The sequence below is a fragment of the Vigna umbellata genome, chromosome 8 (assembly GCF_029865625.1).
Source record: "Vigna umbellata cultivar VRB3 chromosome 8, Vumbellata_1.0, whole genome shotgun sequence".
Classification (NCBI taxonomy): Eukaryota; Viridiplantae; Streptophyta; class Magnoliopsida; order Fabales; family Fabaceae; genus Vigna; species Vigna umbellata.
The window spans coordinates 40,945,242-40,971,505 of record NC_142172.1 but is presented as its reverse complement, the minus strand read 5'-3'; the positions used below and the strand labels follow the sequence as shown (position 1 = coordinate 40,971,505).

General features: G+C 32.9%; 4 protein-coding genes across 4 annotated transcripts; 1 reads left to right on the top strand and 3 right to left on the bottom strand.

The window, feature by feature from the left end:
• The first annotated feature begins 2,630 nt into the window (after window positions 1–2,630).
• Window positions 2,631–3,282, top strand: LOC148194710 (uncharacterized). The gene is made up of 2 exons (XM_088097265.1): window positions 2,631–2,687; window positions 2,773–3,282. Exons 1-2 carry the CDS (start codon window positions 2,631–2,633, stop codon window positions 3,052–3,054), a joined length of 339 nt encoding a protein of 112 aa, XP_087953391.1. The 3' UTR covers window positions 3,055–3,282.
• Window positions 3,283–4,723: 1,441 nt separating this feature from the next.
• LOC148194709 (putative serine/threonine-protein kinase At1g54610) lies at window positions 4,724–9,423 on the bottom strand. Its single transcript, XM_088095670.1, has 7 exons — window positions 8,683–9,423; window positions 7,741–8,025; window positions 7,339–7,656; window positions 6,938–7,159; window positions 6,382–6,476; window positions 5,595–5,694; window positions 4,724–5,333 (listed from the first exon to the last, which is right to left on the bottom strand). The coding sequence occupies exons 1-7, from the start codon at window positions 9,109–9,111 to the stop codon at window positions 4,983–4,985; spliced, it is 1,800 nt and encodes a 599-aa protein (XP_087951796.1). The 5' UTR covers window positions 9,112–9,423; the 3' UTR covers window positions 4,724–4,982.
• Window positions 9,424–11,125: 1,702 nt separating this feature from the next.
• On the bottom strand, window positions 11,126–14,462 carry LOC148194708 (light-harvesting complex-like protein OHP2, chloroplastic). Its single transcript, XM_088095625.1, has 2 exons — window positions 13,969–14,462; window positions 11,126–11,400 (listed from the first exon to the last, which is right to left on the bottom strand). The coding sequence occupies exons 1-2, from the start codon at window positions 14,373–14,375 to the stop codon at window positions 11,286–11,288; spliced, it is 522 nt and encodes a 173-aa protein (XP_087951751.1). The 5' UTR covers window positions 14,376–14,462; the 3' UTR covers window positions 11,126–11,285.
• A 1,569-nt stretch (window positions 14,463–16,031) lies between these two features.
• On the bottom strand, window positions 16,032–22,344 carry LOC124833970 (uncharacterized). The gene is made up of 3 exons (XM_047308548.2): window positions 22,195–22,344; window positions 20,783–21,408; window positions 16,032–16,238 (listed from the first exon to the last, which is right to left on the bottom strand). Exons 2-3 carry the CDS (start codon window positions 21,334–21,336, stop codon window positions 16,169–16,171), a joined length of 624 nt encoding a protein of 207 aa, XP_047164504.1. The 5' UTR covers window positions 21,337–21,408; window positions 22,195–22,344; the 3' UTR covers window positions 16,032–16,168.
• Between the last annotated feature and the right edge of the window lie 3,920 nt (window positions 22,345–26,264).

The following is a 26,264-nucleotide window of genomic DNA, read 5'->3' as shown; positions in this document are numbered from 1 at the left end:
ATATAAGTTTTTTTTAACTGTTATAATAATTGCACAATGTATTTTAAATTGAAATGTTTGCAAATGAAATATCATGTGAACTTCCCAATTAAAAATATTAATATCAGAATTTTTTTTTTGTGAGGCTATATTTCGTTGAATTAAACGACAGGGTGTAGTGGTATATCAAATCAAATTTAGAAAAAATGATAATGAATGGAGAAAAGGTTGAAGAAAAAGCTTAGGTAAGAAAGCACTATACGAGACTTGGGTTAAAGGAAATTCATGTTGGGATAAGTAGCATGAAAATAGGAAAGTAGCAATTGGGTGGAAAAGAAATGAATAAAGGAAAGTGAAATGAAGAGAACGAAAGAGACAAGAATGAGGGTACTTAATGATACTGTAGGGAGATTGGGGGACTAAGAACTAGACATCCTTAATATTATTCTTCATTTATTTTCACTTTTTCAAACTTTTTTAATTTTTTCTCTCATCTAAATCAAACCCACTTTCTTTTCTATTTTCACAAAAAGGTTTATACTCTTTGAGAAAGTATCTTTCTTCGTATATTTAAACATTAAAATGATTACAATTTTTAACAACTAATATCATGTTTTACTCTTCTACTTTCAATTAGAATGCCTGTTTTTCAAGAAAGATCGTAGTTCACACCAAGATGTTTGTATAAATTACTCTGCAATAAGCATATTGTGTATGATCATATACAGTTAATTTGATGTATAGTTTTACCCTTATGAAATGATCATAACAGTGTAAAGAAAAAAAGAAAAAAAAAAGAGAAGATAAGCCGCTTGGCAAAACATGATTGCAGTTTGCAACATATTCACTCCACTCCATACGAAGAACAGTTTGTGTCATGCGAAGTCTTTATCTGCATGCCTAGAACTAAAAGGGAAAAGTCTAGTTAAATTTAATCTAAACAAAATGAAATAATGGCGTATCATCATTGGATCAGAATAGGTAACAGAGTAATGCAATGTGGACCAATCATTGTTATGAGTCATTAAATATCGAAGGATTTATGTTAAAAAAATCACTAGTATTGCATGCTGAATTGCCAAGGGAGAGATGCTTCTGGCATCAGCATCATGATGCTGGCTTTGCTTGCTGTAATAAACTTTAGGTTGATGAGAAGATGCACTCACCCAACTTTAGTCAATGCAAAACCAGATTAATTATGAGTTGCATGTTAATTTGCTTTCAGCATGAACAATATTCGTCGTTGGGAAGAGTGTCCTCATTGTCTTCACTTGGATCTATACCAGTACATGTTTTATTTCAACGGCTACAACACGTCCTTTAACATTAAATGAGAATCAAGACTTACGTAAGATAGGTATTCTATGTAAAATATTGGATTTTATTCCCTTACATTAATGTAAAATCAGAAGATTAGAATAATCATTAGCATAGGCTTAAAGGTAAAAAAGGAAAGGAGGGGAGCATAAACCTTCATGCATAGGTTGCTCAAACGATCCATCGACTTAGCCATTATGGTATTCCGAAATAAGCAAGGTCCCTTTTCGGCATCTGTTTTGGTAGAGGCTTGCCAGGTTTTCTTCTTTTGGATTCAAAACAGCAAATTGATAAGATGCCTATTCTCAAAGAATTCAGACTATATATATATATTTGACTTAATTTTATTTCTTTTATGGGCATTATACTTTCATTTTGGCAATCTTTTCCTCTTGAACTTGAGAAGATTCATGAAGATGCTTGCTGAGTAGACCAAATCGACCGAGTGATTCATTCAGAAGCTATAAATATATTTTGGAGGCTATAAGAATACGGAGAACCAAAGCTTTTATAGGCCACTTGATTTTGTACCCATACCATAATACATGTGGGTCTACCGTGTATCAGAGTCTTTATTTTTCAGTTTTCTAACATCTGTAATCACTAAAAGTCTACTCTAATCAAATCATACACAGATTCTGATTTCTCTTTGTATTATGTGTATAACGTATTACTAAATCCAATTTCATTAATGAAAGTAGAGGTTTGAGCATGCAACTTCGTATGTGACAGCAGAACCATGCGACTTCCTCAATTATTTGGGTTCAAACCATTATTTGGCTGTTTAAAATTGAATGGATAATTCCGAATGGAAAGGCTTTGCGAAATTCATCAAACATTTGATCAGAAAATGTGGAGCACAGATGGTTTTGTCCCATTTGTGCAAAAAATAATGATACTAAACTGGTCAATCATACACAGCAGATGATAATCGCATTAGATAATTTCTCAACCAAAGCAAACGGATGAAGATAATCTTTTCAATCTTTGATCTGCATGAAAGTCGAGGGACCACAGAGCACTAAGCCACTGATTTTGACATAAAGAGAGAGATGAGTCGTATTTTATTTTCATTAATAAATGGTTGGGACAGTAGAAGTTTGGCGCGACCAAACAAAATAAATGTGTGAATGTATAATAGCTTGCAAATGGCAATTCAGCATTTGTTCAAAGCATAGCCTAGTGCCTTATCTCGGTATCAAAAACTAAATAAAACAACAAACTTGGGACCCCCCACTATAAAGGGTGGCCATGAGAATTCATATTGTGTCATCACTAGTGTAGATGGTGGCAGCTCCTATTTCTACAAGCCTGCCCCACTTCCCACACTACCAATGACCCTCATGATTCTCAAAGCCCACACATGGGGTGCCACCACACAGGATCATGATGTAGCTCTTCCCTCTAAAAACCCTCTACCAGCTTGTCCATTTTTGCCTATGTAATACAAATATTTCCTGTTTCATGCATTGAGAGATCAAAGAGAAGTTTTTTTCATGGAGAAAAAGCAAGTCTTTTCCTGAATACTCCTGTTCTTACACTGAATTTGGTTTCAGAGATCGGTCCAACTCATATAATTTTAATGGGCCGACCCAGAAGGGAAGTGGTTTTACTGCATCAAATGATCCAGAACTCAAGAGGAAGAAGAGAATCAAGGCCTATAATGTGTTGACAGTGGAAGGAAAGCTTAAAACAAGTGTCAGAAACAGCTTCAAGTGGATCAAGAACAAGTTCAGTGACATTCGCTATGGTGTGTGAACTATGACCAAGTGCTAGCATGTGTTCAGTTATAGCAACTTTGAAGGTAAGGCCTTTGTGAAGGAAGTATTGCAGTTGTGTATTTGTGAGGTAAGATGTTATGCATAAAAAATGAGAGAGCACTGGCTGGGTTGAGGGAGAGCTAACTAGCATGCTTTGTATCAAACAAGCAAGGATTCAAAATATTTCTGAAAATTGTGATTAGTAATAAACTCTTTTCTTTGTTTAGTTTTTCTCTTTTGAATGTCTGATCTGTGTTTTGAACTTCTTATCCAATGATCTGAAATAGTAAAAATCTTAATACGGGTTCCTACTTTACAATTTTAACAATAAACCTGTGCTCTATCTTTTATTCTAGAAACTACATATTTGAGGCCTATCCAATACAGGTAATAAAGTAACTTAAAACATTCCCTGCTTCAAGGTATAAGAGTCAACTTAGTTTATCCTTCACTTTTGCAAGACAAACAAATATTTATTAATTCCTGGTCATAACTTTTGTGATGGTACTTACCATGTTTCAATATCTGCAATCTAAACACAGTTCTCTGAGTGGCTGCAATATCTGTTGATGACTTTTTTCAAGATGAAGACAGGTCTATCCTCAACCTGCCTAATTTAATTTTCTCAAGAATCTAAATTATTTTCCTTTCATTCTAGCCAAAAACGCCTCCCTTGTTCCAATATTCATATCTGTAGTTGGATTTGCAATGTTCAACACACCACACATGGTTCTAAGAAACCCTGTAATTAAAAAAGAGCTGCATAGTTTCTCACCAAATTTATGTGAGTCCCACAGTAATCTTTTTCTAATATATCACCTCTTTACCTCGAAAATAGCAACTTTAACCCTCCAAACTCAGTATCCAACTTTAAAATCCTGAAATCCAAATTCAATGACTGGACTGTTTCAATTGATTATGAAACAGAAAACGACGAAGGATTGAAACAAACAAGTAGGAAGGATGGTAGAGATCTAGACCAAGGGTATCATGATATGTGACACCCCAACTCACAGATCGTTATGTATGATGTAGACAAGTAAAATTTCCTAGGCTTGATAATGATATGAATAAGCAAATGCTTGCTTTAATTATTGATACAGCAGTGTCAAACAATCAATTGAAAGTTCCAAACCCAATTGTATGTCTCTAGCTCTAAATTCATTCTTTCTTCCTTTTTCCGAGTAGACATTTTGTGAGTACTTGTGTGAAAGTTTCTTCCTTTACAAGTTGTATAAAACAGCAGGACCAAAAGATAGAACAATTCAGTGCATGTTTCTTCTCTCAATAATAAAAATAAGAATTTATTTAGATTTTTAATTTTTTGTTGTAGATGGTTGTTTATTTACTACGACAATAATGCTACGTACACATCAGTTGCAGTCATAATAGTTCATGCTTGCAAGCATCTTGTGGTGTAGCATAATTATTTAACCTTTTCGTAATATTTTTTTAATTTAAATATCAAATAATTTTCGTAATGCCCATTTTCACTTTCATATGTTTTTCCTTTACACTCTCCTATGAAAAGCATTTTCCAAAATAAACGGGCTAACAGTATAGTCGTACAAAAAATTGACGTGCCATCAAATTTTAGAGTAAATTTGAGATGAAAGAAGATAAATAAATATACAGTATCCTATGGTATCAATTATTCGACGCTGAAGGGGAATTGAACCATGTGCATAAAGTTGTGCCTATGAAATGTATAGTACAGTAGTAAAGTTCATTTACAATCTAATCAAAGAGATTTGGACAAGCATGCAACTTGTGCTGATGCTTATTGAACGGAAGAATCAAAATATCAGGAGAACGGGATGAGAAATCAGGCCACAGCAATAGGGAAAAGAATGTGTTAAGTTTTTCAGAATGCACCAAATACTAAAATAAAAATAACCATTTTGGGTTTACATATTCTCCGATAGCCTAATGATCAAAATCCAAGAGTAAACGTTCTTCCCTTTTCAAGTATCTAAATTCTCTGGTGGAAGCTGACCTGAAAAACTGGTCTGGTCTGTATCTACTGTCATCTTTCTTCGTAGCATTTGGTTTAGACTTGGGTAATGGAGGAAGAATTTTGATGTTTTCTTCACCAACATTAACATGGTGGTGGTGGGTTTTTGGAGATAGCTTTCGATCTAATTCCCCAAATGGAGATAGAAAAAAAGGTGATTGGTCCTTAGCCCCTCCTGGGTTTACACTAGATGAGGTACTACTTGTGCTACCCATGTCTACAGTTGGAGCATAAGTTTCAGGTTTAGCATTCCTTATCAATTCCTGAAAGAACATGTGAAACCAATACATCAATTAAACATACATCAAATGAGTTGCAATAGTAGCACTGCATAACCAAAATGATAACAAGAAAAGTATGGCTAAAGATCAAGCTATAAAAATGAAGACATAACATCTGTAGTTTTAAATTATTGGTGCAAACACTTAAACAGAAGAAAACTTAACGGGGAATTGGGCAAAAGAAAAATTTGAATCTAACTCCATCAAGCATGAGAGTGGGGAATCTCAAATTTTCATTAATACCTCTTTAGAAGATACAGTATGCTCTGTTGGCCTCTTAGATGCTGAATTCTTACGACGCTCCAGATATGTACGAGAACGTCTGATTTTAGAGTTCATGTACCTGTAAGTATTAATAAAACATTAAGATCTCTGTGCCAGTACTGAAATTAATAATTTAAATCTTTAAGACAATAATTTTTTTATAATCACCACATTTGAACAAATGTACCTGGATTAATATAGTTCAAATATAGTTCAATGCCACATGTTGAACAAAAATTCCTCAGCATAAACATATGTCAGATTATCAAACCCAATCACAAATACCAATATGTAGCAACCTATGTATGAACAGTGAATCTAGTTATCCATTTTGGGACAAGGGGTTCGTATACGAAGTTGCTCTCATCAGCATTGTTGCCCAGAATCTCTCTTCTCTCATCAAAAATCAAAACAGATTTTATATAATTTACTAGCATTTGGCATTGTCTTACACTCAACTTCTAGCAAATTCAAAATAGAATTACATTAATGATGGCAATACAGGATATAAATAATGGCATCCAATAGCTCGTCACAAGATGGTCTTTCTGGTAACTAGATTCATTTTATACTGCTTAAATGAAACAATTTGCTAAATTATGAAAACAAAATAACCGATATGGTTCACTCTCACTATGGAAATAAGAGGTATGCCATTAATCACTGTCACATATACATGTGACTTATGTAACAGAAGAAGGATATGTATGTGTAATAAAATGACTGAAACGATTGTCAAAAACCTGTATGACCAAAAAAGACTTACTTGATCTGTTCGTTGGCTTGAACATGCTCATCATCCTCTTTGAAGAGAACAGGCAGACCAGAGAGGTCACACGCCAATGGGCTTGTAAAGAAAAACTGCACACAGAAGACACTCGTACGTTGGAAATTTGAAGTAATTTAGGTATTTAATTATTTCCTAGCTGCTCACTGGGAATTGCATATTGAATTTAATATTATTTCACATTTTTTCTACATCTACAAGTTCTACAAGACAATGGGCCACTGCTGAATCATCACGAGAACATTAAATCCATAAAATGTAATTTTCATTGAAGATGATTCGTCAAATAAAAAGTGCACATAGTTACTAAGCCATTCACACTCCCAACTACTCGTATAAAGTATATATTCTATGTATTGAAAACTGGAATTGCAAATTGGTGTGCGAAATTGAAAAGTCATAGCCAACAAATTGCAACTGGAGAAAAGGTTCGATCTTCATAGAAAATGTATTGTGCATTGCGTAGTTTAATGGTTTGGAGACAGAATAACTTAGGAATATGATTTTCAAGATTCAATCTTTACACTTTTCTAACCTGATTTTTAAGAGCTTTGGATGCACTTCCACGGAATGCAGGATCCAGAGCAAGCAGGGTGCATAAAAGACCTAAAGAAGAAGGAGGGAGATCACCGAAAGTTTCTATAAGGCTGGGTCTATAAGACTTTGGAGGTCTAAAAGTAGTAGAAAGTTTCAATTTTCTCCAATACTCCTCTGATGGTGTGCCACATAGCCTGAAAATTTTATGAATTTGCTCAACCTGGAAGCAGGGAAAGTTCATTCTTATCAGATCTAGAAAAATTGAAGTCAGTAAGAAATGAAGGCAACATAACACAAACTTATACAGAACAACAGAAATAGAAGACAGTATAAAAAGAAAGGAATTTCAGAAATAGCCAAAGATACTTGAACATAAAACGAAGCCACTATCTTCATCACCTCATTTCTGCCAGGCATGATTGGGAATCCTTTGAACATTTCTGCCAGGAGACATCCAGCACTCCACAGATCAACACCAACTCCATAGTTTGTGTCACCTAACAACAATTCAGGAGCTCTGTACCATAGTGTCACAACCCGGCTAGTGAGAGGCTGATGATAATCTGGACCATAAAAATTGGCAAGTCCAAAATCTGCAATCTGAAGCATCCCATTTTTATCAATCAAAAGGTTTGACCCCTTTATATCTCGGTGAAGAATTCCCCTATCATGGCAATGCTGCAGACCTGATAGTAATTGATGCATATAGCACTTGACCTACATTAACTTTTTAAGATCATTAAGGAGTATAAAGGGGTTCAAATGTTAAAATGACCAAAGCATCAAAGAGAATCTTTTAACCTGTGGTTCTGATAGTTTCTCTTCAGGACGAGCAATGACTCGTGCCAAATCTGTTTGCATGAACTCAAAAACTAGATATATACTGTACTGCATTCTTGAAGTGGCTAATCCTTTAAGTTTGACTACATTGGGATGATCCAGTCTCTGTAATATGGTAATTTCTCTTGCCATAAACTTTATGCTTTCGGGCTCTGATGTATTGAAGCGAACCTTCTTCAGGGCCACAATTTCTCCTGTGTCTCTATCCAGAGCTTTATAAACATTGCTGTAGGTTCCTTGTCCAACCTGCAAAACGTAAATAACACAAGTCAATTTGTCTGCTCCATCCTGCCATTATCAGTTACGACAACACTTCAGTTTTGATTGTTATAAGTGAACTGCATTTGAACAAAACTTGCACAGTGGATTGTCAATAGTTTGGAAACAATAAAACTTAAGAAGTAGTTGAATACAGCTCCGGATTAACATTTCTATAATCTAGATAGAAATCAATATCACGACTCAATTGCTTGAAGTTTTCATGATATAACTGATCAAACCTCGATTAAACTAAGTACATATGAGATTAAGATTAATAGTGCTTTCAAATCAATCGTGCATTGCACAAACAATTGAACTGTCTGCTTCCATAAATTGCCAAATTCAAATCGCCCATTCCCAGAGCAAGTAGAGATACCTGGAACTCAAGGAGATTCAAGCAGAGAAAATTATAAATTGCAGAACACTGACTCCACACCTTAAAAAATGTCTGAAATCATTTTTCAAACACAATGTGGCTTGTTGATGAGCTCTAGCCTACAGCTAACCATATTCACTGTGCACAGAATAACCAAATAATTTTGCAAGAAAAACTCTGTAAAAACACATTTGTACTTAAAGTTCCCCACAACCCTTCATACCATATCATAAACAAAATTCATACAGAACCAAGAAATAAAAAACCTTATCAATCATTTTGTAGGATTCAGCACTCCTGGGAACCAAGCCAGCCAACACTTGTGCAGGGACATTATCAACCAACCACCTTGGCCACCCATCTACCATCTCATCCTCAAAGCAACACTTGTTTGTCACTTTCTTATCATCAAGACGCGTGAATCGCCTCCCCTCCCTTCCAACCACCTTGCCCTTATGATGCCCAGAACCATCCTTGGCAACACCGGACTCAACTTTATTCTTTATGGGCTGTTCTCTCTGATGCTGATGCAGCCTGTGATGGTGGTCCTTATTGGGGTCATGTCTTTGACCAGTGGATCTCCTGTGAGCAACAAAGTCAGAGCTTGCGACATACCCATTATCCAACTTCAACCTCTCTAGGCCCCGGTAGTCTGGACCTTCCGAATCCAATTGCTTGGCCTGAACACAGCCCATAACAGGTGTTCTTCAGCTTCTATGAGTGCAGCTCCAAAGAAAAGAAAAAGGGAGATATAGAAAGGGACAAAGAATAACGGTAGAAGCCGACCACGGACGGCACATTTGGAATGTTGTTGTGGGTAATCACTCTCAGTCACAGGCAAAACCAATGGAGGTGTTTTCCTCTTTGGGTTTTCCGCAGAGAGAGAAAATGACTGCGCAGTTACTAGAATGGGAGAGAGAGAGAGAGAGTTTTGAAAGTGGAAAGGAAAGGGTGAAACTTTGAAGATGGAAAGACATATGGAGTGTGACAGTAGGCAATGGCGTGAGTGAGTGTTGGGCGCACGTGTCTGTGTATGGCAGAGATGTTAGATCTTTTATTCTTTTGTTTGGGTCCCACAGCCGGCAACCTTTGCAGAATACGGACACCCACCAAGATTCGTATATCCATGCTAACACATCATCACACATCACACGTTTATTTACTTTTTATACTATTTACTATCTCAGAACAGGAATAAAAAAGAAAACTTATTCCTACGAAACCTATCCAAAAATATTTTCTTACTAGAAGTACATGAAATAAAAGGAAAATGACTTCGCTCTTAATTTCTAGCTTTAATTTTTAAGAAGTTATAATATATTTTTTAAAGTGGTAAATAATTTATGTTAAGAATTAATTTTAGTAAAAAGTATATTTTAGTTGTTATAAAATATTTTTCATATATTTTTATTCTCTGTTTTATCTATCCAAATGAGTATGGATAAATTCTTTTTTTTTCCTTCAATTAATCAATTTCACACAATTTTTTTTTATTTTTCTTATGTTAATCAATCCTTATCAAAACAAAACATCGATATTTTAAAATAACAATTAAAATTTTTCAACGACAAAAAAACTGTAAAGGAAAAACGTATTCTGCAATATATTAACTTTTTTTTTTAAATTGCGAAGTCTTAAAATGAGCTAAAGAACTCCATGTTACATTTTTCATTTACTGATTACAGTTCATTATAGTCAACAAATAATTGGAACAAAGAATGTATTGTTTTGGTACATTAAAAATATATACACTATTTATTGAAATCGGAAAGTTTTTTTTTTAATTCTAATATACAAAATAATTAAAGAAAATGAATTTTTAGGAAATAAATATACTTTCGAAAAATCCATTTAGGCACTTCCTTGTTGAGATCACATTCCACATGGGTCAGGATTTTAATCTATATCTATGTGTATTTTTCTATAAAAAAATAATTGCAAAACTAAAATATTGTTCATATTAATAATGTGATAAAAAAATTGTCAAGGAAAAACCTACTTTTCCTTCAATAATTATTCAAAGATCTATAATATTCTTCTTTAATCTATTTATTTATTTTTCTCACAAAACGACTACCAATTTTGGTTGAGGTAATCAATTTAAGGAGAAATTGTATATGGATTGTTTGAATGAAATCCTCAATAAACCTTCGGTAGAAGAAAAAGAGAATAAAGATATGAAAATAAGTTTATTATCTCCTTTATACATCCATGCAACCATAACTCCAAAAGGTATATGAACATTTAGAAAATAAAAATAGCCAGAGGCAGTCTTTCATAACTGCCATATATTATTTTATTTTTTTAATCCATTCCATCTAAAATTGATATAAACTCAAGCCAATACTCTCACAGCATTGCATAAAAGGCCATTGATATTAAATTATCAATGCTTGCCACCTTTAAACTATCTTTGTCTGATGTCATTGTCAATGAAATTCAAGCAAAAAATAAAACAAAAAAAACACCAAAATTTTGTGGTTAACTATGAAGTTATCAATATTCGGCTTTGGAGACATCATCCAATGCTAACACGTTCAAACTTAATTTAACGAAAAATTAAGATTCATTAAATTAACTAACTACTTCTAAGAAATTTTCCTCCATATATACATGGATTGATCACAAACTTAAGATACATGCTTATCAGTCACTCATGTCATAACATGTTTGTACTTAATTTACCATATATTTATAAGAGTTTGAGCATAAAGGAAAAGGAAAATCATGATGCTTTTGTTATTTCGTAAATGTGAGACAAAGAAGCAAGATTGCTTGCCATATATGAAGATGAAACAAATTGATGAACATTGTTTGCGCTAGGATAAGCTACAAGAAACTATTGACAGTATATATAATCTTGTGGTATTCACTCCAAATCTACAATCCCAAAATTGGAGAGAAGGATCTTTATTTGATCAACAAAGTCTGAGCCTGTTGCATACTCTGTTAACAATCCAACAGCAAAACCAAACATTGCCCATCTGTTTCAAACAAAATTCCAGAATGATATCATACTAAAAAGAATGAAACATTTAAATACTTTATTGAGAATTTCATACTACCTAAGTTCCTATGCGTTTGCTTTGCATTCGCATAAGAGCAAATTTGGCTAAGTTGAATCTCAAACACAAGGTAATGGTTTAATTTGGCTTTGATGATATTTAAACTTAATTTAGTTGAGTAATTCTACGAATGTTTTCTTTTGTTTGAATTGTAATTGCTATGCGTGATGTTTTTTGATGCTCCACACCATTCAATTGTTGTTTCGGCTCATGTTTATGCCAGGAACAGCGAGATACGAGCATGGCTATGAATGAAGTTAACTATATAGATATCATAAAACTTCATGACCTTACATCCTTAATTTGACCTACAAAATTCGACTTGTCAGGAGATTTTGGGTAAAGTTGCTACACTAAAGAAACCATGGTTATAATTAGGAGTGGACAAAATTAACTGAACTGCACTACACTGTTTAAAACTACAGTGAACCATAAAATAATTAGTCTGAACTGAACTGAAAATTAATTCAGATGGACTGAACTAAACTATTTTTTGTTCTACCAATTTTTTTATCAGTTTTCCTTTTCAATTACTTTATAAGAATCTTGGTTGTCTATCATTGGGAGTTGCATAGCTAAATTTGCTATAAGAAGCTCTACCTAAAATTAATACAACAACTTTTATAACAAAAGGAAAGGAAATATGAAATAAATAGTAAAATGAAAAAAAAATGCAAATAGGTGTAATAAATTCTTTAATGAAAATACTTTTAGTGCTAAAAGATTTTACAAAAGCACATCTACTAATCAATCTAAAAGCTACAAAGAAACTGGATCTTAACTTATTTAGGATAGGACACGATTGAAGAGAAAGGAAAAAATAAAAGTTACATATCAGTTAGTGAGTAGTTAACTTATAAAATTTCAGTTTTTTAAAACTGAACTATAAATCAGTACAGTTCAGTTTTTATTATGAATAGTTCAATTTTGTATAGTATTATATAGTGCAGTTAACTATAGTTTAATACAGTTAGATTAATTTCGCCCACCCTTAGTTATAACAAATGTAGGGGATTTCATCTGCAACAAGGAAATTGGAAGTGACAACTCAAAGGATGTTTTATCCAGGGAGTGTCTGGTTTCATAATCAAGAGAAATCAGTCCCCTAGTACTTTTATCTCCGTTTTTGCCATCTTAGTGGTTATTTAAATTCCTAAAAGAAATTCCAAAAAGCTTTAATATTTTGTTTTATGTTGAGTTGCCTTCATCCCAAACATAAGTGTAGATGGTTGTTCAACTTGGAAAGTGATATTTGGACATAAACCCTGGGACCGTACTCAGTTCAGTACTCGTCAGTTTATACTACACACAACTTAGTACACGGTTTCCCCTGTGTTTGACACTGATGTGTATTGGATTTTCTGACACACGAACAATTGTTCCTGAAACACTGCCCAAAAAATGAGCAAATTTTGGACAAGTTTTTTTAACATTTGGGGTGTGCCATTGATGTTGGAAGTTCAATCCTTCCTCAAGTCACATTTTCCCTTCCTCTTAGTAATGGGTTTCTTTTAGGGGAGTTCATTAGAGAAAGGTTACATAAATGTGATCTGAGTCTAACCTACGTAAAGAATTGACATCACTTTTAATCCAAAACCTAAATATTATGAATTTATAGATCTTCTTTCTTATATAATGTTTATTTTTGTTATTTATAAAGACTTAGACTCATACTTAAATTATTTTCGACACTTAAGTATGCACCACTGCCCCGGAAGAAAAGGGGCAAGCTTGGTCGCTCATGCAAGAAGAGACAGCAATGAAAATACAGGTAATTCAGACTTTTTTACTTCTGTATGAACCCAAATGAAAATAGTCCGAAAATTTTAATTTACATTGAAGCCTAGTCCTTCGTAGGTTGCTCTAATTTCCTTTCAAACTATTGAAGTTTTGCAATCTGTTTCCCTTCCTTATTTTCGTCAGTAATATCAGTAACAAAATCTACAATAACATAGTGATTCTTGAATTTCTTATTTCTCAAAAGCTTACGCAAAGTTGACAAAAATAAGCAAGTACTTTTCCAAAATAAATTGAACCGAACACATTCAAATGTTTGCCATTCCTTAATGGAAGAAAAAACACAAAAGGGGACCTAGATTATAATTGGCTCCCTAACAACGGGTAAAGTGATCTCTTCCTATTATCATCTTGATTTTCCTACTCCGTCATAACAACAGATCTAAGATTACCGTCACAGTGAAAGATGCTATGTTTTTTAATTATGAATTTTCATATATAGCCTTGTCACAGAAAAGGGGAAGAACATAAATGAAACCGATTTATAAGTACTATCCCTCGAAATTTGCTAGAACGATCAGTCAATATTTTGATCAACACCACATGACCCCCAACATTCAACCAAATATATAGTAGCTCTCAATTGACTAGTTCTACCGATGTTAAAAAAAACTGCAATTAGCCAAACCAGCATAAGATAAACTTCAACTTTGAAAGGTCCCAAAAGAAAAATATAAATAGATAAATTACCTTCCATTGCTAATCTCATTTTTGCCTATGAATCCAAAGAAAGGACCCTGATCTGCTTCTTCAAGTTTCTTCTTTTTGAAGTACTCCTGCAGCTCCTTAGCCTTTTGCCTCTGAAACTCTAATGTAATGACATTCGTATCGTCTCCAACAACAGGAGCAGTCTTCTGGGCTGGAGGCTGAGAAGGAGGTGAAGGCTTCAGAGGCTGAGGGATGGTACTAGATGGTTCCCTAACAGGAGGAGACACCGGTCTTCTGAGAGGCCCTTCAGTCTGAGAATTCCTTACAGTGATAGAAGCATAAGGTTTGGAAGAAGAAAATCTAAAGAATGAATTTGATGAAGATGTGCATGTTGGAGAGGAGGAACAAGCTGGGATTTTGATGCATGGAAACGAAGATGTCACAGACATTTTCTTTTGGATTGGTGATACTCAATCCTTGGATTTTATTTTTGTAATTTTTTATTTTTGTGTCTTTGTTTGAACATTAGAGTTGGACATGTGGTCTTATCAAACTGAGAGGGTGAGTATGTGTGTGGACAAGGTTTGGCCAAGTATCCACTGGATGGTGGCTTCCATTATGTCGTCTTTATTCTTTATACCTCTTCAGTAGCTAAACATCAACAGTGGGATTTCGCTACTGTTTCACTCCCATTATTTTATTAAAATAGAAAAATTAAATCGCCAGTTTATTATTGCTTTGGTTGTATTTATATGATTATGACTTTATTATATTATATTTAAGTGGATTAAATTTCGTTTCCTCAATCATATTAGAATTATTACCCACTACCTTTGTTTTGCTTTTTGGTCAAGTTAACATAATATCACTCTTGTTAATTATTTATAATTTAGGTATAATTGCTTTCCCATTCCGTCGATTACTGGATATATATATTTATATTTCTTGACATGTAATTAAAAATAAATTTTAATTAATTAAAAATGTTCAAATAAGTTTGAGAATATTATTAATTGAAATAGTTTCTCGTTATAAAACTCGTAGAAAAAACAATAAAAATTATAAAATAAGCTAAGTGCACTTCATTAAGTAAACAATACTAATAAATATTATGGTACCTATATAACCTATACTAAAGAAAAACCACTTTCCAGTAATGGAATGTTTCCTTATCAATCAAACCTGTCTAATTTTGACTTTATATTTTAAAATTAGACTAGCATGTTTTATTGGCAAATTAACAAATAAATTTCACATAATTATAATATTATTTTAAAAAATAAATTTTAAATTTAACTCAATTTTATAAAATTCACTTATAAAATAAAATTTACACTCTCCCTTGTATTATAAATCTATCTTACTCTTAGTTAAATATGTTATTGAAACTTGTTTAATCCAACTTTATATTATATTTTTCTATTATTTTTACCTTTTCCAACAATTGCGTACTAATGATTAATAATAGTTTGTATTTAATAAAAAATGTTTGGAATAACATAATAATATACTATCTTAACTATTTTGAAACGAATGCAGTGAAATATACTTTAATTTTAATTTAGTATAAATTAAATCCAGGATTATGACAACAAAATGAAATCAAACTAATTGATTAGATATAGTGAAATTGGAGCTGCAGGAGTACTTTAAGTCACACAGCAGGTAAAGAAAAATAGGACACAAATGGTATTTCAAATCCGAGCCCGAATGCAAGAAAACTGCTTCATCTTATAGGCATGATGGACCAAAACTAATTTTACCCCTATCAAAATCCCGATCAATCTTCAACAACAAAGCAATTGCAACAGTATTAACTTTTCTTTATCCTCTCAACAGATAATATACCTTAACAATCCCCGTCTCATCGTAAGTTTGTTACCAAGTTGCCACACTCTTTTTTACAAAATCTTACATTTGTATATTATCTTTCTTCCAGAAAACGCCAGAGCATAGAAAGAAAACTTGGTTAATCCATATAAAAATAAGAACATAAAGTAGCATAAAAATGATGAATCAAAGGCAAAGAATTCACACATACAAGAATGATACAAATTGATGCTGAGCAGAGGAACAAAATTTAAAGCCGCAGCAAGCAATGACAAACACATCACTTTGGCAAGGTGTTGGTTGAACATATCTCCACGGAAACTGAAACCTTGCCTCTTTTGCCTCAAACCGAGTGATGGGTTGTGTACAGTGAATGACCCCGACGAACCTATCAACTTAATGAAACTCCAATTTACATAATCGTACATGAACAAGTTCTGTCGTTTCCACTATCAAATTCATCATCCGATCCATCCACTTCACTGCAGTTGAATGACAAATTGCAACGTATTGAATTACAAGTAGATAATAAAACATGAAAACAAAAATACACATAACAAGGAAAAAAGTTATAAACATGTACGAATAGATAAAGGTAGTACAGCCAAAAATCCAGAGAATTGAGGATTGCAAACCTATCCAGGGTTTCCACATATGAAGAATGAAAAATATCACTCTTATTCGGCTAAAACTAATTACGCGATATGACTCTTTAAGATTTTATTGAAAATTCTTAATTATAAGATAAATGTACAAGACTTTTAAATGACAATGTGATCACTAATTTTTATTCTTGACTGCCCATATATAAGTATGTATAATCACAATATTATCCTCACATCTTTAAAATGAGAATTATTCTCTCTATTTAAGTGTGTCTATTAATAACTAATATATAAATGTTATTTGTGACAATTTGGAATTTGTTAAAGGAGACCTGAGTTTGCTGAATACTTATTACTAATATTTACAATTTCAAGGTCACACGAGGACCTTCAAGGAATCAGGGTCAGGGATGGGAAAATATTAACACATGGAATCAAGGATGGGAACAGGAGAAGAGTGAGGAAATAGGAGTAGGGAGATAATAGACAGGGTTGGGGTTAAGGAGGTACTTCCCACCCCAACTCCGTGCCAGTGTCATCACAAGACAGTTAATTGACAAACTAATAGTAGCATGGTCTGATTTATAATGTACTCGTTAAAGATATAAACAGCAATATTGAACAAAATGAGAAACATAACCTCAAGGTTTCCTATCACTACAACATGCATTACATAAACCTGAAGTGACACGCAATTTAAAACAAGTATGGATTCTTGCCTCTTTAAATAGAATTCCTACAATTATTCTATTTTTTATTGGATACTGACACAAGAAATAATAATGCAAAAATTTGCTGATGTGGCATATGCAAAAACCACTAGTGAGAATTCAATGTTCTCATCCCTCAATTAGAATTAACTACAACCTGCTCGGCTCTAAAAAACAAAGCACGTTCCTTTACAAAGTCCCTTGGGAATTAGATTACAACCCTATCTCCTGAAAACATTTCAAAAGACCATAGATGCATTCTTTGCCATATCCAGTCTACCAAAAATATGATACCAACAACCACCAGGTCCAGAAACAGATGCACGGGATAGGACCATTAGTCACTGAAGGGCCACAGACTTTCAAAAGTCCAACCTACTAGGGAGTGCTGAACTGAAACAAATGACCCAAAAAGATGACAGGAACAAAAGGCAAAACCTTTGTCCTTAGAAAAGGAATTGTATTCTACTGGGCCTAGAATGGTAACGAAGGAAGTTATAAGATGTATTTACCAGGCAATAGCATTAGAAATCCAGAGGAAACTATTTTCTGGGCTATGGAATATTCAATCACCAACAAACAAAGATGCTGAAGGCACCAATCAGCACAGCAAGAAATGCATATTTACCAGAGTAGGACAAGTATTCAGCCACAGGGCTTTATATATAGAAGTTGCAAATATTGAATTTTAAATTTTGACTGTTTTGTGGGGTTGAAAAACGAGAGACAGTGAAGAGTTGTCACAGGAAAGGGAAGGAAATTTTGTTATCAAGATGTGGTATCACGTGGAAAACCTTAAAAAGGTCTCGCATGTGGAAAAAGGTGCATGCAAAAAAGAATTATGTGAAGCTATGATTACTAAAGATTATTTACCCCTGAAAAACAATCACGTAACCAAAGTGAACTTTAGTTAGAGTAAATCAAATTGATCAATACTGACCAAGAGCAATTGATCTCGAGAACACAAACACATTATACAAATCCACGCATGGAGGGCAATATAATCAACTGCATGTCTTTACCTGAGTAGACCATGATTTAGCCTCGAAAAGCAGACGCTGTATGAGAATATCTACAATTTATTCTAAAATGGTTTTATTGTTTCACAGGTTGGTGGCGTGTTTGGAATAATTTATTGTAAAACTGCTATGATCATCTAAAGTGCCAAAAGAACTATTAAAACAAAGCTCTAGAACGGGTTGAAAATTCAAAGGAGAAAAGCCACCTAGCATGTTTATTTAAAACGTCAACAGCAGAATTTTAAATACACTTCTCATAATCAACAACCATGCAGCATTGAAAAAACGCCCAGTGTGCTTATCGAAAGAAACTTGATTTTCAGACAACTTGAAAAAAATGGTCAGATACAAATTTGCAGCTTTTGTTGTCAAAAAAAGACACCATCAAACACCACAACATTCCCAAGGATTTGATTCCTCTAAACTGAGGCAATGTACTTTAGAGGTAAAAAAAATATAGCATGTATAAAACAGACTATGAAATTTCAACTCATTAATTTTTTAATCAACTGCCGTAATTGTAGTTTGTCCTTTAAAGTACACCCCTCATTTTAGAGGAATCAAGTACCCCACCCCAAGTAAAACCTGTCATAAACTTTATGCGATCAAGCAAAAAAACAAACTGAATCTGACATCAAAAGATTTATATAAAGATCAAAAAACAGTGTATTAACGTTGAAAAGATTTATAAAAATCAAAAGCAAGCATATGCTACCAAGGTCAATCTGGGACTCTATACTCATTCCTTGAGCATCGATGCCCACCCACCGTGTCAAAATGCTAGCAAATGCTCCATTTTCATGCTATTTGCAATTTGATCTCCACAACCAACATGCGAACTAATCTTTATGCCAAACCAATGTTACAAAAGATGTCCATGGCTCAACAAGAGAGTAAAATATCTCTTTATTACTAGTTAAAGTTTTCTTCCATTTTTTTATTGGGCAAAAAAAGCATTATTTTAGAGTAGTTGGTGGAAATTTTCATACAACACAAATAAACCCACTTAAGTTCGCAAAAGTAATACAGCTTAATAAGTTAAATAAATAACTAAATAAACATATATGATGAATAACCTTGTATGCATTATGTGCATATACTCAAGAAAGTTTCAACTTCAAAATAAGGAGAAAAGTGCCAGATGTTTTTAGTGATCAATAAGGTGCAAGAAATGAAAATAGCAGAGACTAAGTGATTACACATCCAACAAAAAGGTAAATTCAGGAAACCCTTGTATATACTTCTTTCCTGTGGACTTGATCATAATGGAATTAAGTACAATGATTGAGCGTAAGGCATCCTTTAATAAAGGGACAAAAAGAAAAACCAAAGGGGGGTAATCAAATCAACTTAACCCTTCCAAGTTACAAATCCACTTCATATAGAACCAAAGTGCGAGAAATGAAAAATTACCCGAAATATCTATCATTCTTCTAAAATTAAAGATTCCAAAAAACTTCAAAACAGTCATGTTGATTGTTGCCACAGCATCGCCACTAATTTTTCCATCAAACACCTCAAAAAATAGCTTAAAAATAAAAGAATTCAAGGGCCCATTTGCTTAAGCTTTACAAAAAGGGCCTGTAAAAGATCTCTTCTCTTAGAACATCTTTTCAAAAGCTATTATTTTTAGGTTACGAGAAAAGCATCCTTTTAATACTTATAATTACAATACAAAAGAGCTAAATAATGCAAAAACAAATGGCTTTAGTTTAGACTAAGTAAAGCTCACAACACAATGCGTTATAGAGGATTACTAAGTAACAGCAAATCTTTTTACTTATCCTAGATTACAGCATCCAAAAAAGGGATGAAGTAATTGGTTGGTCATGGGTTGAGTGAAAACAAAAAATAAAAACAAGAAATGAATAAACACATAAAGGGGCCCTAAATTTCCATAAATGACTATTATTCTGTAAATTACCAGACACTTGACCAGAGAGAGAAAATAATAGACTTCAAATTCATGCTGAAAGTTGAAACCTTAGATAAAGAGTCAAGAAAGGTCATATCCTAAGCACTAGACATTTCTAGGATTCCATATAACTGGAGGTTAGAACACGTATCCTAGACCTTAACCAGGTAATCTGACTTTTCCCAAATCACTTAGAGTAAGAAAATTGATTTTACTATTCTTCTACAGGTCATATTTTAAAAACTAAACATATGATTGACTTAACAATTTTCCAAATCTCTTATCCTTGATTGTTTAGGGTGTGTTTGGTAAAGTAGAACATAGAAGGCGTGAATGTGAATTTTTCAACACATAGTGTGTCAAAGGGGAATCCCACATTTTCATTCAATAATCAAGCCCAGTTACCAGCTTAGTCTTCAAGCTGCCAGTTGGACCTAATAGCATTTAGATTAAAAGAGTATAAACCTCCTTGGAGAAACCATAGATGCTCCTTCACTAATCAGATTCAGTTCACACATTATTTCATTCAACTTAAGCACAAGCCAGAAATGCTAAATGCTTCACATATTATTTATCACAACATCAGATGTTTGTGTCATTTATAATAAAGATGGGGGAAATGAAGAGGCCATTAAAAAGTATATCTAATTCACTAATGTCAATCATAAAATATTACGTATCAGGAATTCCCAATGATAACATCTGATAAACAAGAGAGTTAAAATTTAGCATTCAAGCAAAAGAGAAGTTGGTGTAGAAAATAAAATATTTAAATACCTGGGCTCAAATTCTCGAATTTCAACAAGCTCGCTACCACAGTTATCAGTCCACTGCACTTTCCTTCTTTCTGCTTGACCACCAGGAGCACAAATCCCCTGTCCACCTGCTGCTTCCTGCTCACTAGCAGCCTCAACATGAACGGGTTTAACAATTTGCGGCTTCTTTATGCTACTTTTAAGTGTAAGCTTTCTATTATCATTTCCATCATCGAGTGGTGCGGAAGGATCATTTCCCTTGTTGGAAACCAAAGGTCCTGGAGAGACTTCATGCTGCTGGGCAGGGCCCACTTTAAGAGGAGACGGAGTATCAAGACCTGCGGAAGTGCGACCAAAGCAAACAAAGGAGGCACAGCCGCGGGTGAGGCGATTCTTTGTAGAAGCCAGCTGGAGCTCGCGGTCAGTTTCTTGGTCTACCAACTGGTACTGGTTCCACGGAGCTACTCTCATGGGTTTATCCTCATCCCTCTGACCCAAGAGGAGAAGGCTCAGGCCCTTAGTATACCCTGAAGCCGAAGCAGAGAAGAATCCTCCTCCTTCTACTGCCAATAACATCAGTTCTTCTCATCGGTGCACCATAAAATGATTTCTATGTGAGGCTCCCTTCTCTCTGAAGAACCTAACAGCCTTATCAACCAAAAGTAACCAGAGATCAGAATGATTTCCTTCAGTTATAAAATTTTTAACATTCTTAACAATACTTTTCATTCCACTAACTCTTTCAACTATTAGAAAAGCGCATTTCATAGCAAAAACACGGATTTGAAAAGCCTTGAGAGTTAACAGAAGCGCAATCTCACAGAACTAGAACCATTTCGAGGCATCCTCAAGTTTCCAGATGCTCAAAACGTGCTGAATCTGTTGTTCAAAGTAAACACATAATAAATCCACGCAGCTAAAATTGCCACACTTTGAGATACGATTTTAGCCAAAATCATCAAAATATTTGGACAAAAGAAAGCTCGAAATCCACACGACTCGCTTTATAAATACTCCCAGGCATCTTATATAATCCGTCATGTATATTTTCTTACCATCCTACTGAGCATGCATATGATACACACATAAATAAACAATTTCCGTCGATTCACTACCGAGACAGAAAGATCTCTACTTCAATGCAACCACTCCGAAAATACGTTAGTGCGCAATTTCTCGAACACAATAAAAAAATCCAAGAAACCAAATTAAATTGCTAAAACCAAAAAAAGGTAAGATAAAAGAAAAGAAAGCTTCTGAGTTACTTGAAAATGCATGAGAAAGAAAATCAGAAACACCGAGCCCCTAGCACACTGAAATCACACTCAAATCGAACAACGCAGAGCGAGATTTCGAAGTGTCGGTTTTCCAACACTTCTCCGAGAAACAAACTGCAAATCCTAGATCGAAGAAGAAGGAACGAGTTTACAGTACCGAGAATCAGAACGGAAGGTCGCCGGCGCGTGGATGGACAGCAACGATTCGGAGCATCCGGACGAAAACTCGGCGAGTGATTGAATTGAACGATGAATAAGAAGGAAAAAAATCCGATTATGTATATTTTTCTTCTGGTTTCAATTATTTAAAAGGAGAATAGGACAGTGACCCACACGGCGCATGATAGCGACGTGACCCATTCTTTAATGTGCGCAATGGCATGTTATGTTTTTTTATTTATTACTTAATTTGTCTAACATAACTGTTTTATTTTTTAGCTGTTCTTATTTATTTCTTCTGTAGTTAAAGAATGGTTAATTTTAATCCTTGTTTGTTATGCTTTCTTTCTCGAGAAAAAATCGTCACGACAAATCTAGAAAGCAAGTCTTTTAAGTCGTTAAACAAAACTGGTTCAATAATGACTAAACAAATGATGTGTGGAAAATTTTAGAAAGAAAAATACTATCCAAACAGTGTAATTACACGTCACTCTGCTTTTTAACACCCTAAACCCTAAACCCTAATCCAAACAGTAAAATGGTAGACATGATGAAATTGATATATGGAAATTGGTTCGTTCAGCTTTTTAACAACAAAAGAGGGATCAAATTGAAAAAAGAAATGTTTTTCAACCTTAATTAAGATATGTTTACTAAAAAAACTCCAGTAAGTAAGTTGTAGTGATGGATACAATATGTCTCCCCAAGTACACATTAATTAAAGCTGACATTTTTATAATTAAATCAGACATAAAGGTTTTTTTAAAACAGTACTGTATTCTTATTGGCCAGATTCCCCTATTGGGTAAAGGGGAAACTTTTTGTTATTTAATGTCTCAAAAGTATGTTGAGCCAATTATTACAACAGATGAAATGAAATTGTTTGTAGGGTGAGTTATTAGATTGTTCAAATATCTGTAACAGTAAAAGAAAACGGTATCACGTTTATAGTGAGAAAAATGACTTGAGAATGTGATAGTTTTTGAGGTAAGTTGCGTTTGAGTTTGGGTCCAATTTCAGAAGGAAGAGGTTGGGCTGTAAAAATGAACACAGAATAGTGGCACTTTTGAAAGCAGTGGTAGAAGCTAATGTTTCCTCTTTTGAGAATATTTCTGTAGCTGCTACACATTTCTTCCAAAGCAAAACAGGGGAACAAGTAATCCTAAATTGTGAGGAGTGGAATATATTCTGGAAAGCAAGGGTCCAAATTTGGCATTCTGAAATGAAAAGCTAAGGTCCAAAATTCTCACTTCCAAACAAAACCTATGATAATGGAATGAATAGAGTTTCTGACCTCGTGAACAGCATCATCCTCACCATTTGCACACTTTCCCATGGGAGAGTGAGATTATCTCAGCAGCAAATACATGGTTGCTCGTTTTCATGCAGTACACCTTACTACAACACAACACAAAAGTTGTTTTCACCAGAGATTTTCTATTCCTCTCCTTTGATTTCTGCACCATGGACTTTTAAATTATCATAACATCTCAGCACCCTAATCATTCCTACATGTTACGCTATAGTATTAATACCAAATAAAATATGAGGAAAATCAGGAATGTAGGTATAAATTCATCCCCGTTCAATGAAGGAAGAAAACAAGTTTTAGCATGGGAGTGATTTGACTTTTCCATACAAATTTATGTTGGGAATTACAAAATTATGGTTGAATTTAAGTGAGTTTAATTTTTTTTTAAGGAAGGATAAAAAACAATTGAATATCATATAAAAAAAATTCTAAATTTTTGTCTTAAAGTTGAGATTGTGTTAGTATTATTCTTTTATATAAATGGAACTCATGTTTTATTGATTTTGTTTCTCTTAAAGAGATTCATTCTATATTTTTAAAATTGTATAACAAGGTAATTTTGTTATCAGTAATGATATCAAACTTACTTTATTAACTACGTTCCAGTTTCTTTTTTTTACCCTCATTTTTTTATTAAGATTGTATTGTTTATTGAATATGAAAGCACTTAAAGTTTTTCTAATTTATCGTGAAAATGAAAGGATCTCTCAAAGTTCTAAAAGATTTCTCTTAAAATAAGGTCCAAATCTTAATGATATTATAAATTGAAAATGCACTAATATAAACATAAATTTGTAATTATTAAATCATTATTTGTTAATCCACATATTTCAAGTAATTCTCTTAAGAAATGCAACATTAGTTGAGACTTCTTTTATTTCAAAACTATAGTTCAAATTCAAGATATGAGTTGTAATACTTTTATAATTTTGCTTTATTTATATTTACCAGTGACTAAAATTTACACAACTGACACGTTAAATAAGAATATTTCAGTTTACCAATATAAGATTGTTGCAATATCTCACAAGTGGCTTGTATCGGAGATGTTTCCGATAATAAAAAAATGTCAAAAAAAAAAAGTTTTCCAAATACCTGACCTAACTTTGCTTGTGTAAGTGGTACAGCTTTACATAAATAATCAAAATTACAAATTATTTTAACTACTTAAATATAATACTCTGTATTTATAGTTATTATTTTTCAATAACTATTTCCCACGCATACACTGATAAGAAAAAGCATACATACCATGAGAATTAACCTAATGTTTAATCTGTATAATATAATATTGATGTAATGATGTAACACCTTTTGATGTTTTGATTGTTTCTTGCAATTTGGAGAATAAGAACGTGCTGAGACTTTTAATATTGTAAAGTTGTTAAAACCTTGCTACGAACCAAACAAAAATTGTTAATCTCCATACACAAATAAATGGTGTCCCCTCTGTCCCTTATATATAATATAAAATGAGAGATGTCATTTTAAAACTTGTATATGCAAATCACCATCTTAATGAGAAAAGAGAAATATATATATATATATATATATATATATATATATATATATATATATATATATATATACACACACACACATATAAGTCAAAACCATAATGGATTGAAGCTTAATAAGTAGGATGGTAATACTTCGGATTATAATAAAAATATTCATTCGTTATTTATTTTGTTATTCATCGAAAATTTGTTTAAAAATACTTATTAATATTTTAAATTATGTAAAAATCTTTGGATATTTGAAAATATTTATAAAAGAACTTTATAAATTTTTAAAATAAATTTACAAAAAGTAAATTAAAATGAAAGAAAAATTAAATTAAATATCAATTAAATTTTAATTTTAATTCAATTTAATCTAATAAAATATAAATTAATTTTAATTTTGATTAAAATTAACTTAATAAAATAAAAATTAAATTTTAATTTTTAATTTTTTATAAATAATAGATACTATATAATACTTACATCTGACTTACTTATAAACTGATATTAAAATAATTATTACGTACAATAATAAATATATATACATACTAATTATCCATCATAAATTTTATCCGTAATCACATATACTATAACAGATGTTAAATAGGTATAGGGGAAGTACGATTATCTGTCTCTCTTTCAATAATTATATTTTATTTATATGTTGGCTAAAATATTTTTATTCCCGATTTTATGGTATTCAATTTGATTTTTATTTTATTTTAATTAAATTGAATGTTAAATTAACTCAATTTAATATTTTTTATTAGATTTGTATAAACATTGTCAACACAATTTTGTATGTGTCACGTGTAAGTTTATATTTTTTGTTTAAAAATTTATTTTATTTTTTAATTTTTGTTTTTTAAGTTTTTTTTATTATCAAGTTCATGATATGTTGCATAATGGTGTTATTGTTATATGACATCCTATATGTCAATGTCACTTTTTTTAATAATGGTATTAACAATGATATGTGACATTGATATTATCACATGACATAACATTCTCATATGGCACGACATGAATCTAACAAAAGATCAAATTAAAGATCGAATTGAGTCAGTCTCCATAAAAGATCGAGGTGAATCGGTTCGAGCCAAATGTTAAGTTAAGTAAGGCTCGTGTTTAAGGTTAAATCAATTCAAGCTCAAACTAAAAGTTGATCTAAGTCAAGCTCAGCTCAAAGGTTGAGTTAAGTCAACCTGAACCAAACGTTGAGTTGAGTGAGGTCGGAGTCAAAGGTCAAAT

What these genes read in the sequence shown, in the direction of transcription:
- LOC148194710 (XM_088097265.1), top strand. Translation starts at nt 2,631, where the DNA reads ATGACCCTCATGATTCTCAAAGCCCACACATGGGGTGCCACCACACAG. An exon ending in CCACCACACAGGATCATGAT is followed by an intron (nt 2,688 to 2,772) that starts GTAGCTCTTCCC and finishes ATGCATTGAGAG; the next exon opens with ATCAAAGAGAAGTTTTTTTC.
- LOC148194709 (XM_088095670.1), bottom strand. Translation starts at nt 9,111, where the DNA reads ATGGGCTGTGTTCAGGCCAAGCAATTGGATTCGGAAGGTCCAGACTAC. An exon ending in CCAAAGCTCTTAAAAATCAG is followed by an intron (nt 6,477 to 6,937) that starts GTTAGAAAAGTG and finishes TTCTGTGTGCAG; the next exon opens with TTTTTCTTTACAAGCCCATT. An exon ending in CAAGCCAACGAACAGATCAA is followed by an intron (nt 5,695 to 6,381) that starts GTAAGTCTTTTT and finishes TAATACTTACAG; the next exon opens with GTACATGAACTCTAAAATCA.
- LOC148194708 (XM_088095625.1), bottom strand. Translation starts at nt 14,375, where the DNA reads ATGTCTGTGACATCTTCGTTTCCATGCATCAAAATCCCAGCTTGTTCC. An exon ending in AATGAGATTAGCAATGGAAG is followed by an intron (nt 11,401 to 13,968) that starts GTAATTTATCTA and finishes TGTTTGAAACAG; the next exon opens with ATGGGCAATGTTTGGTTTTG.
- LOC124833970 (XM_047308548.2), bottom strand. Translation starts at nt 21,336, where the DNA reads ATGTTATTGGCAGTAGAAGGAGGAGGATTCTTCTCTGCTTCGGCTTCA. An exon ending in ATTCGAGAATTTGAGCCCAG is followed by an intron (nt 16,239 to 20,782) that starts GTATTTAAATAT and finishes ATTCAACTGCAG; the next exon opens with TGAAGTGGATGGATCGGATG.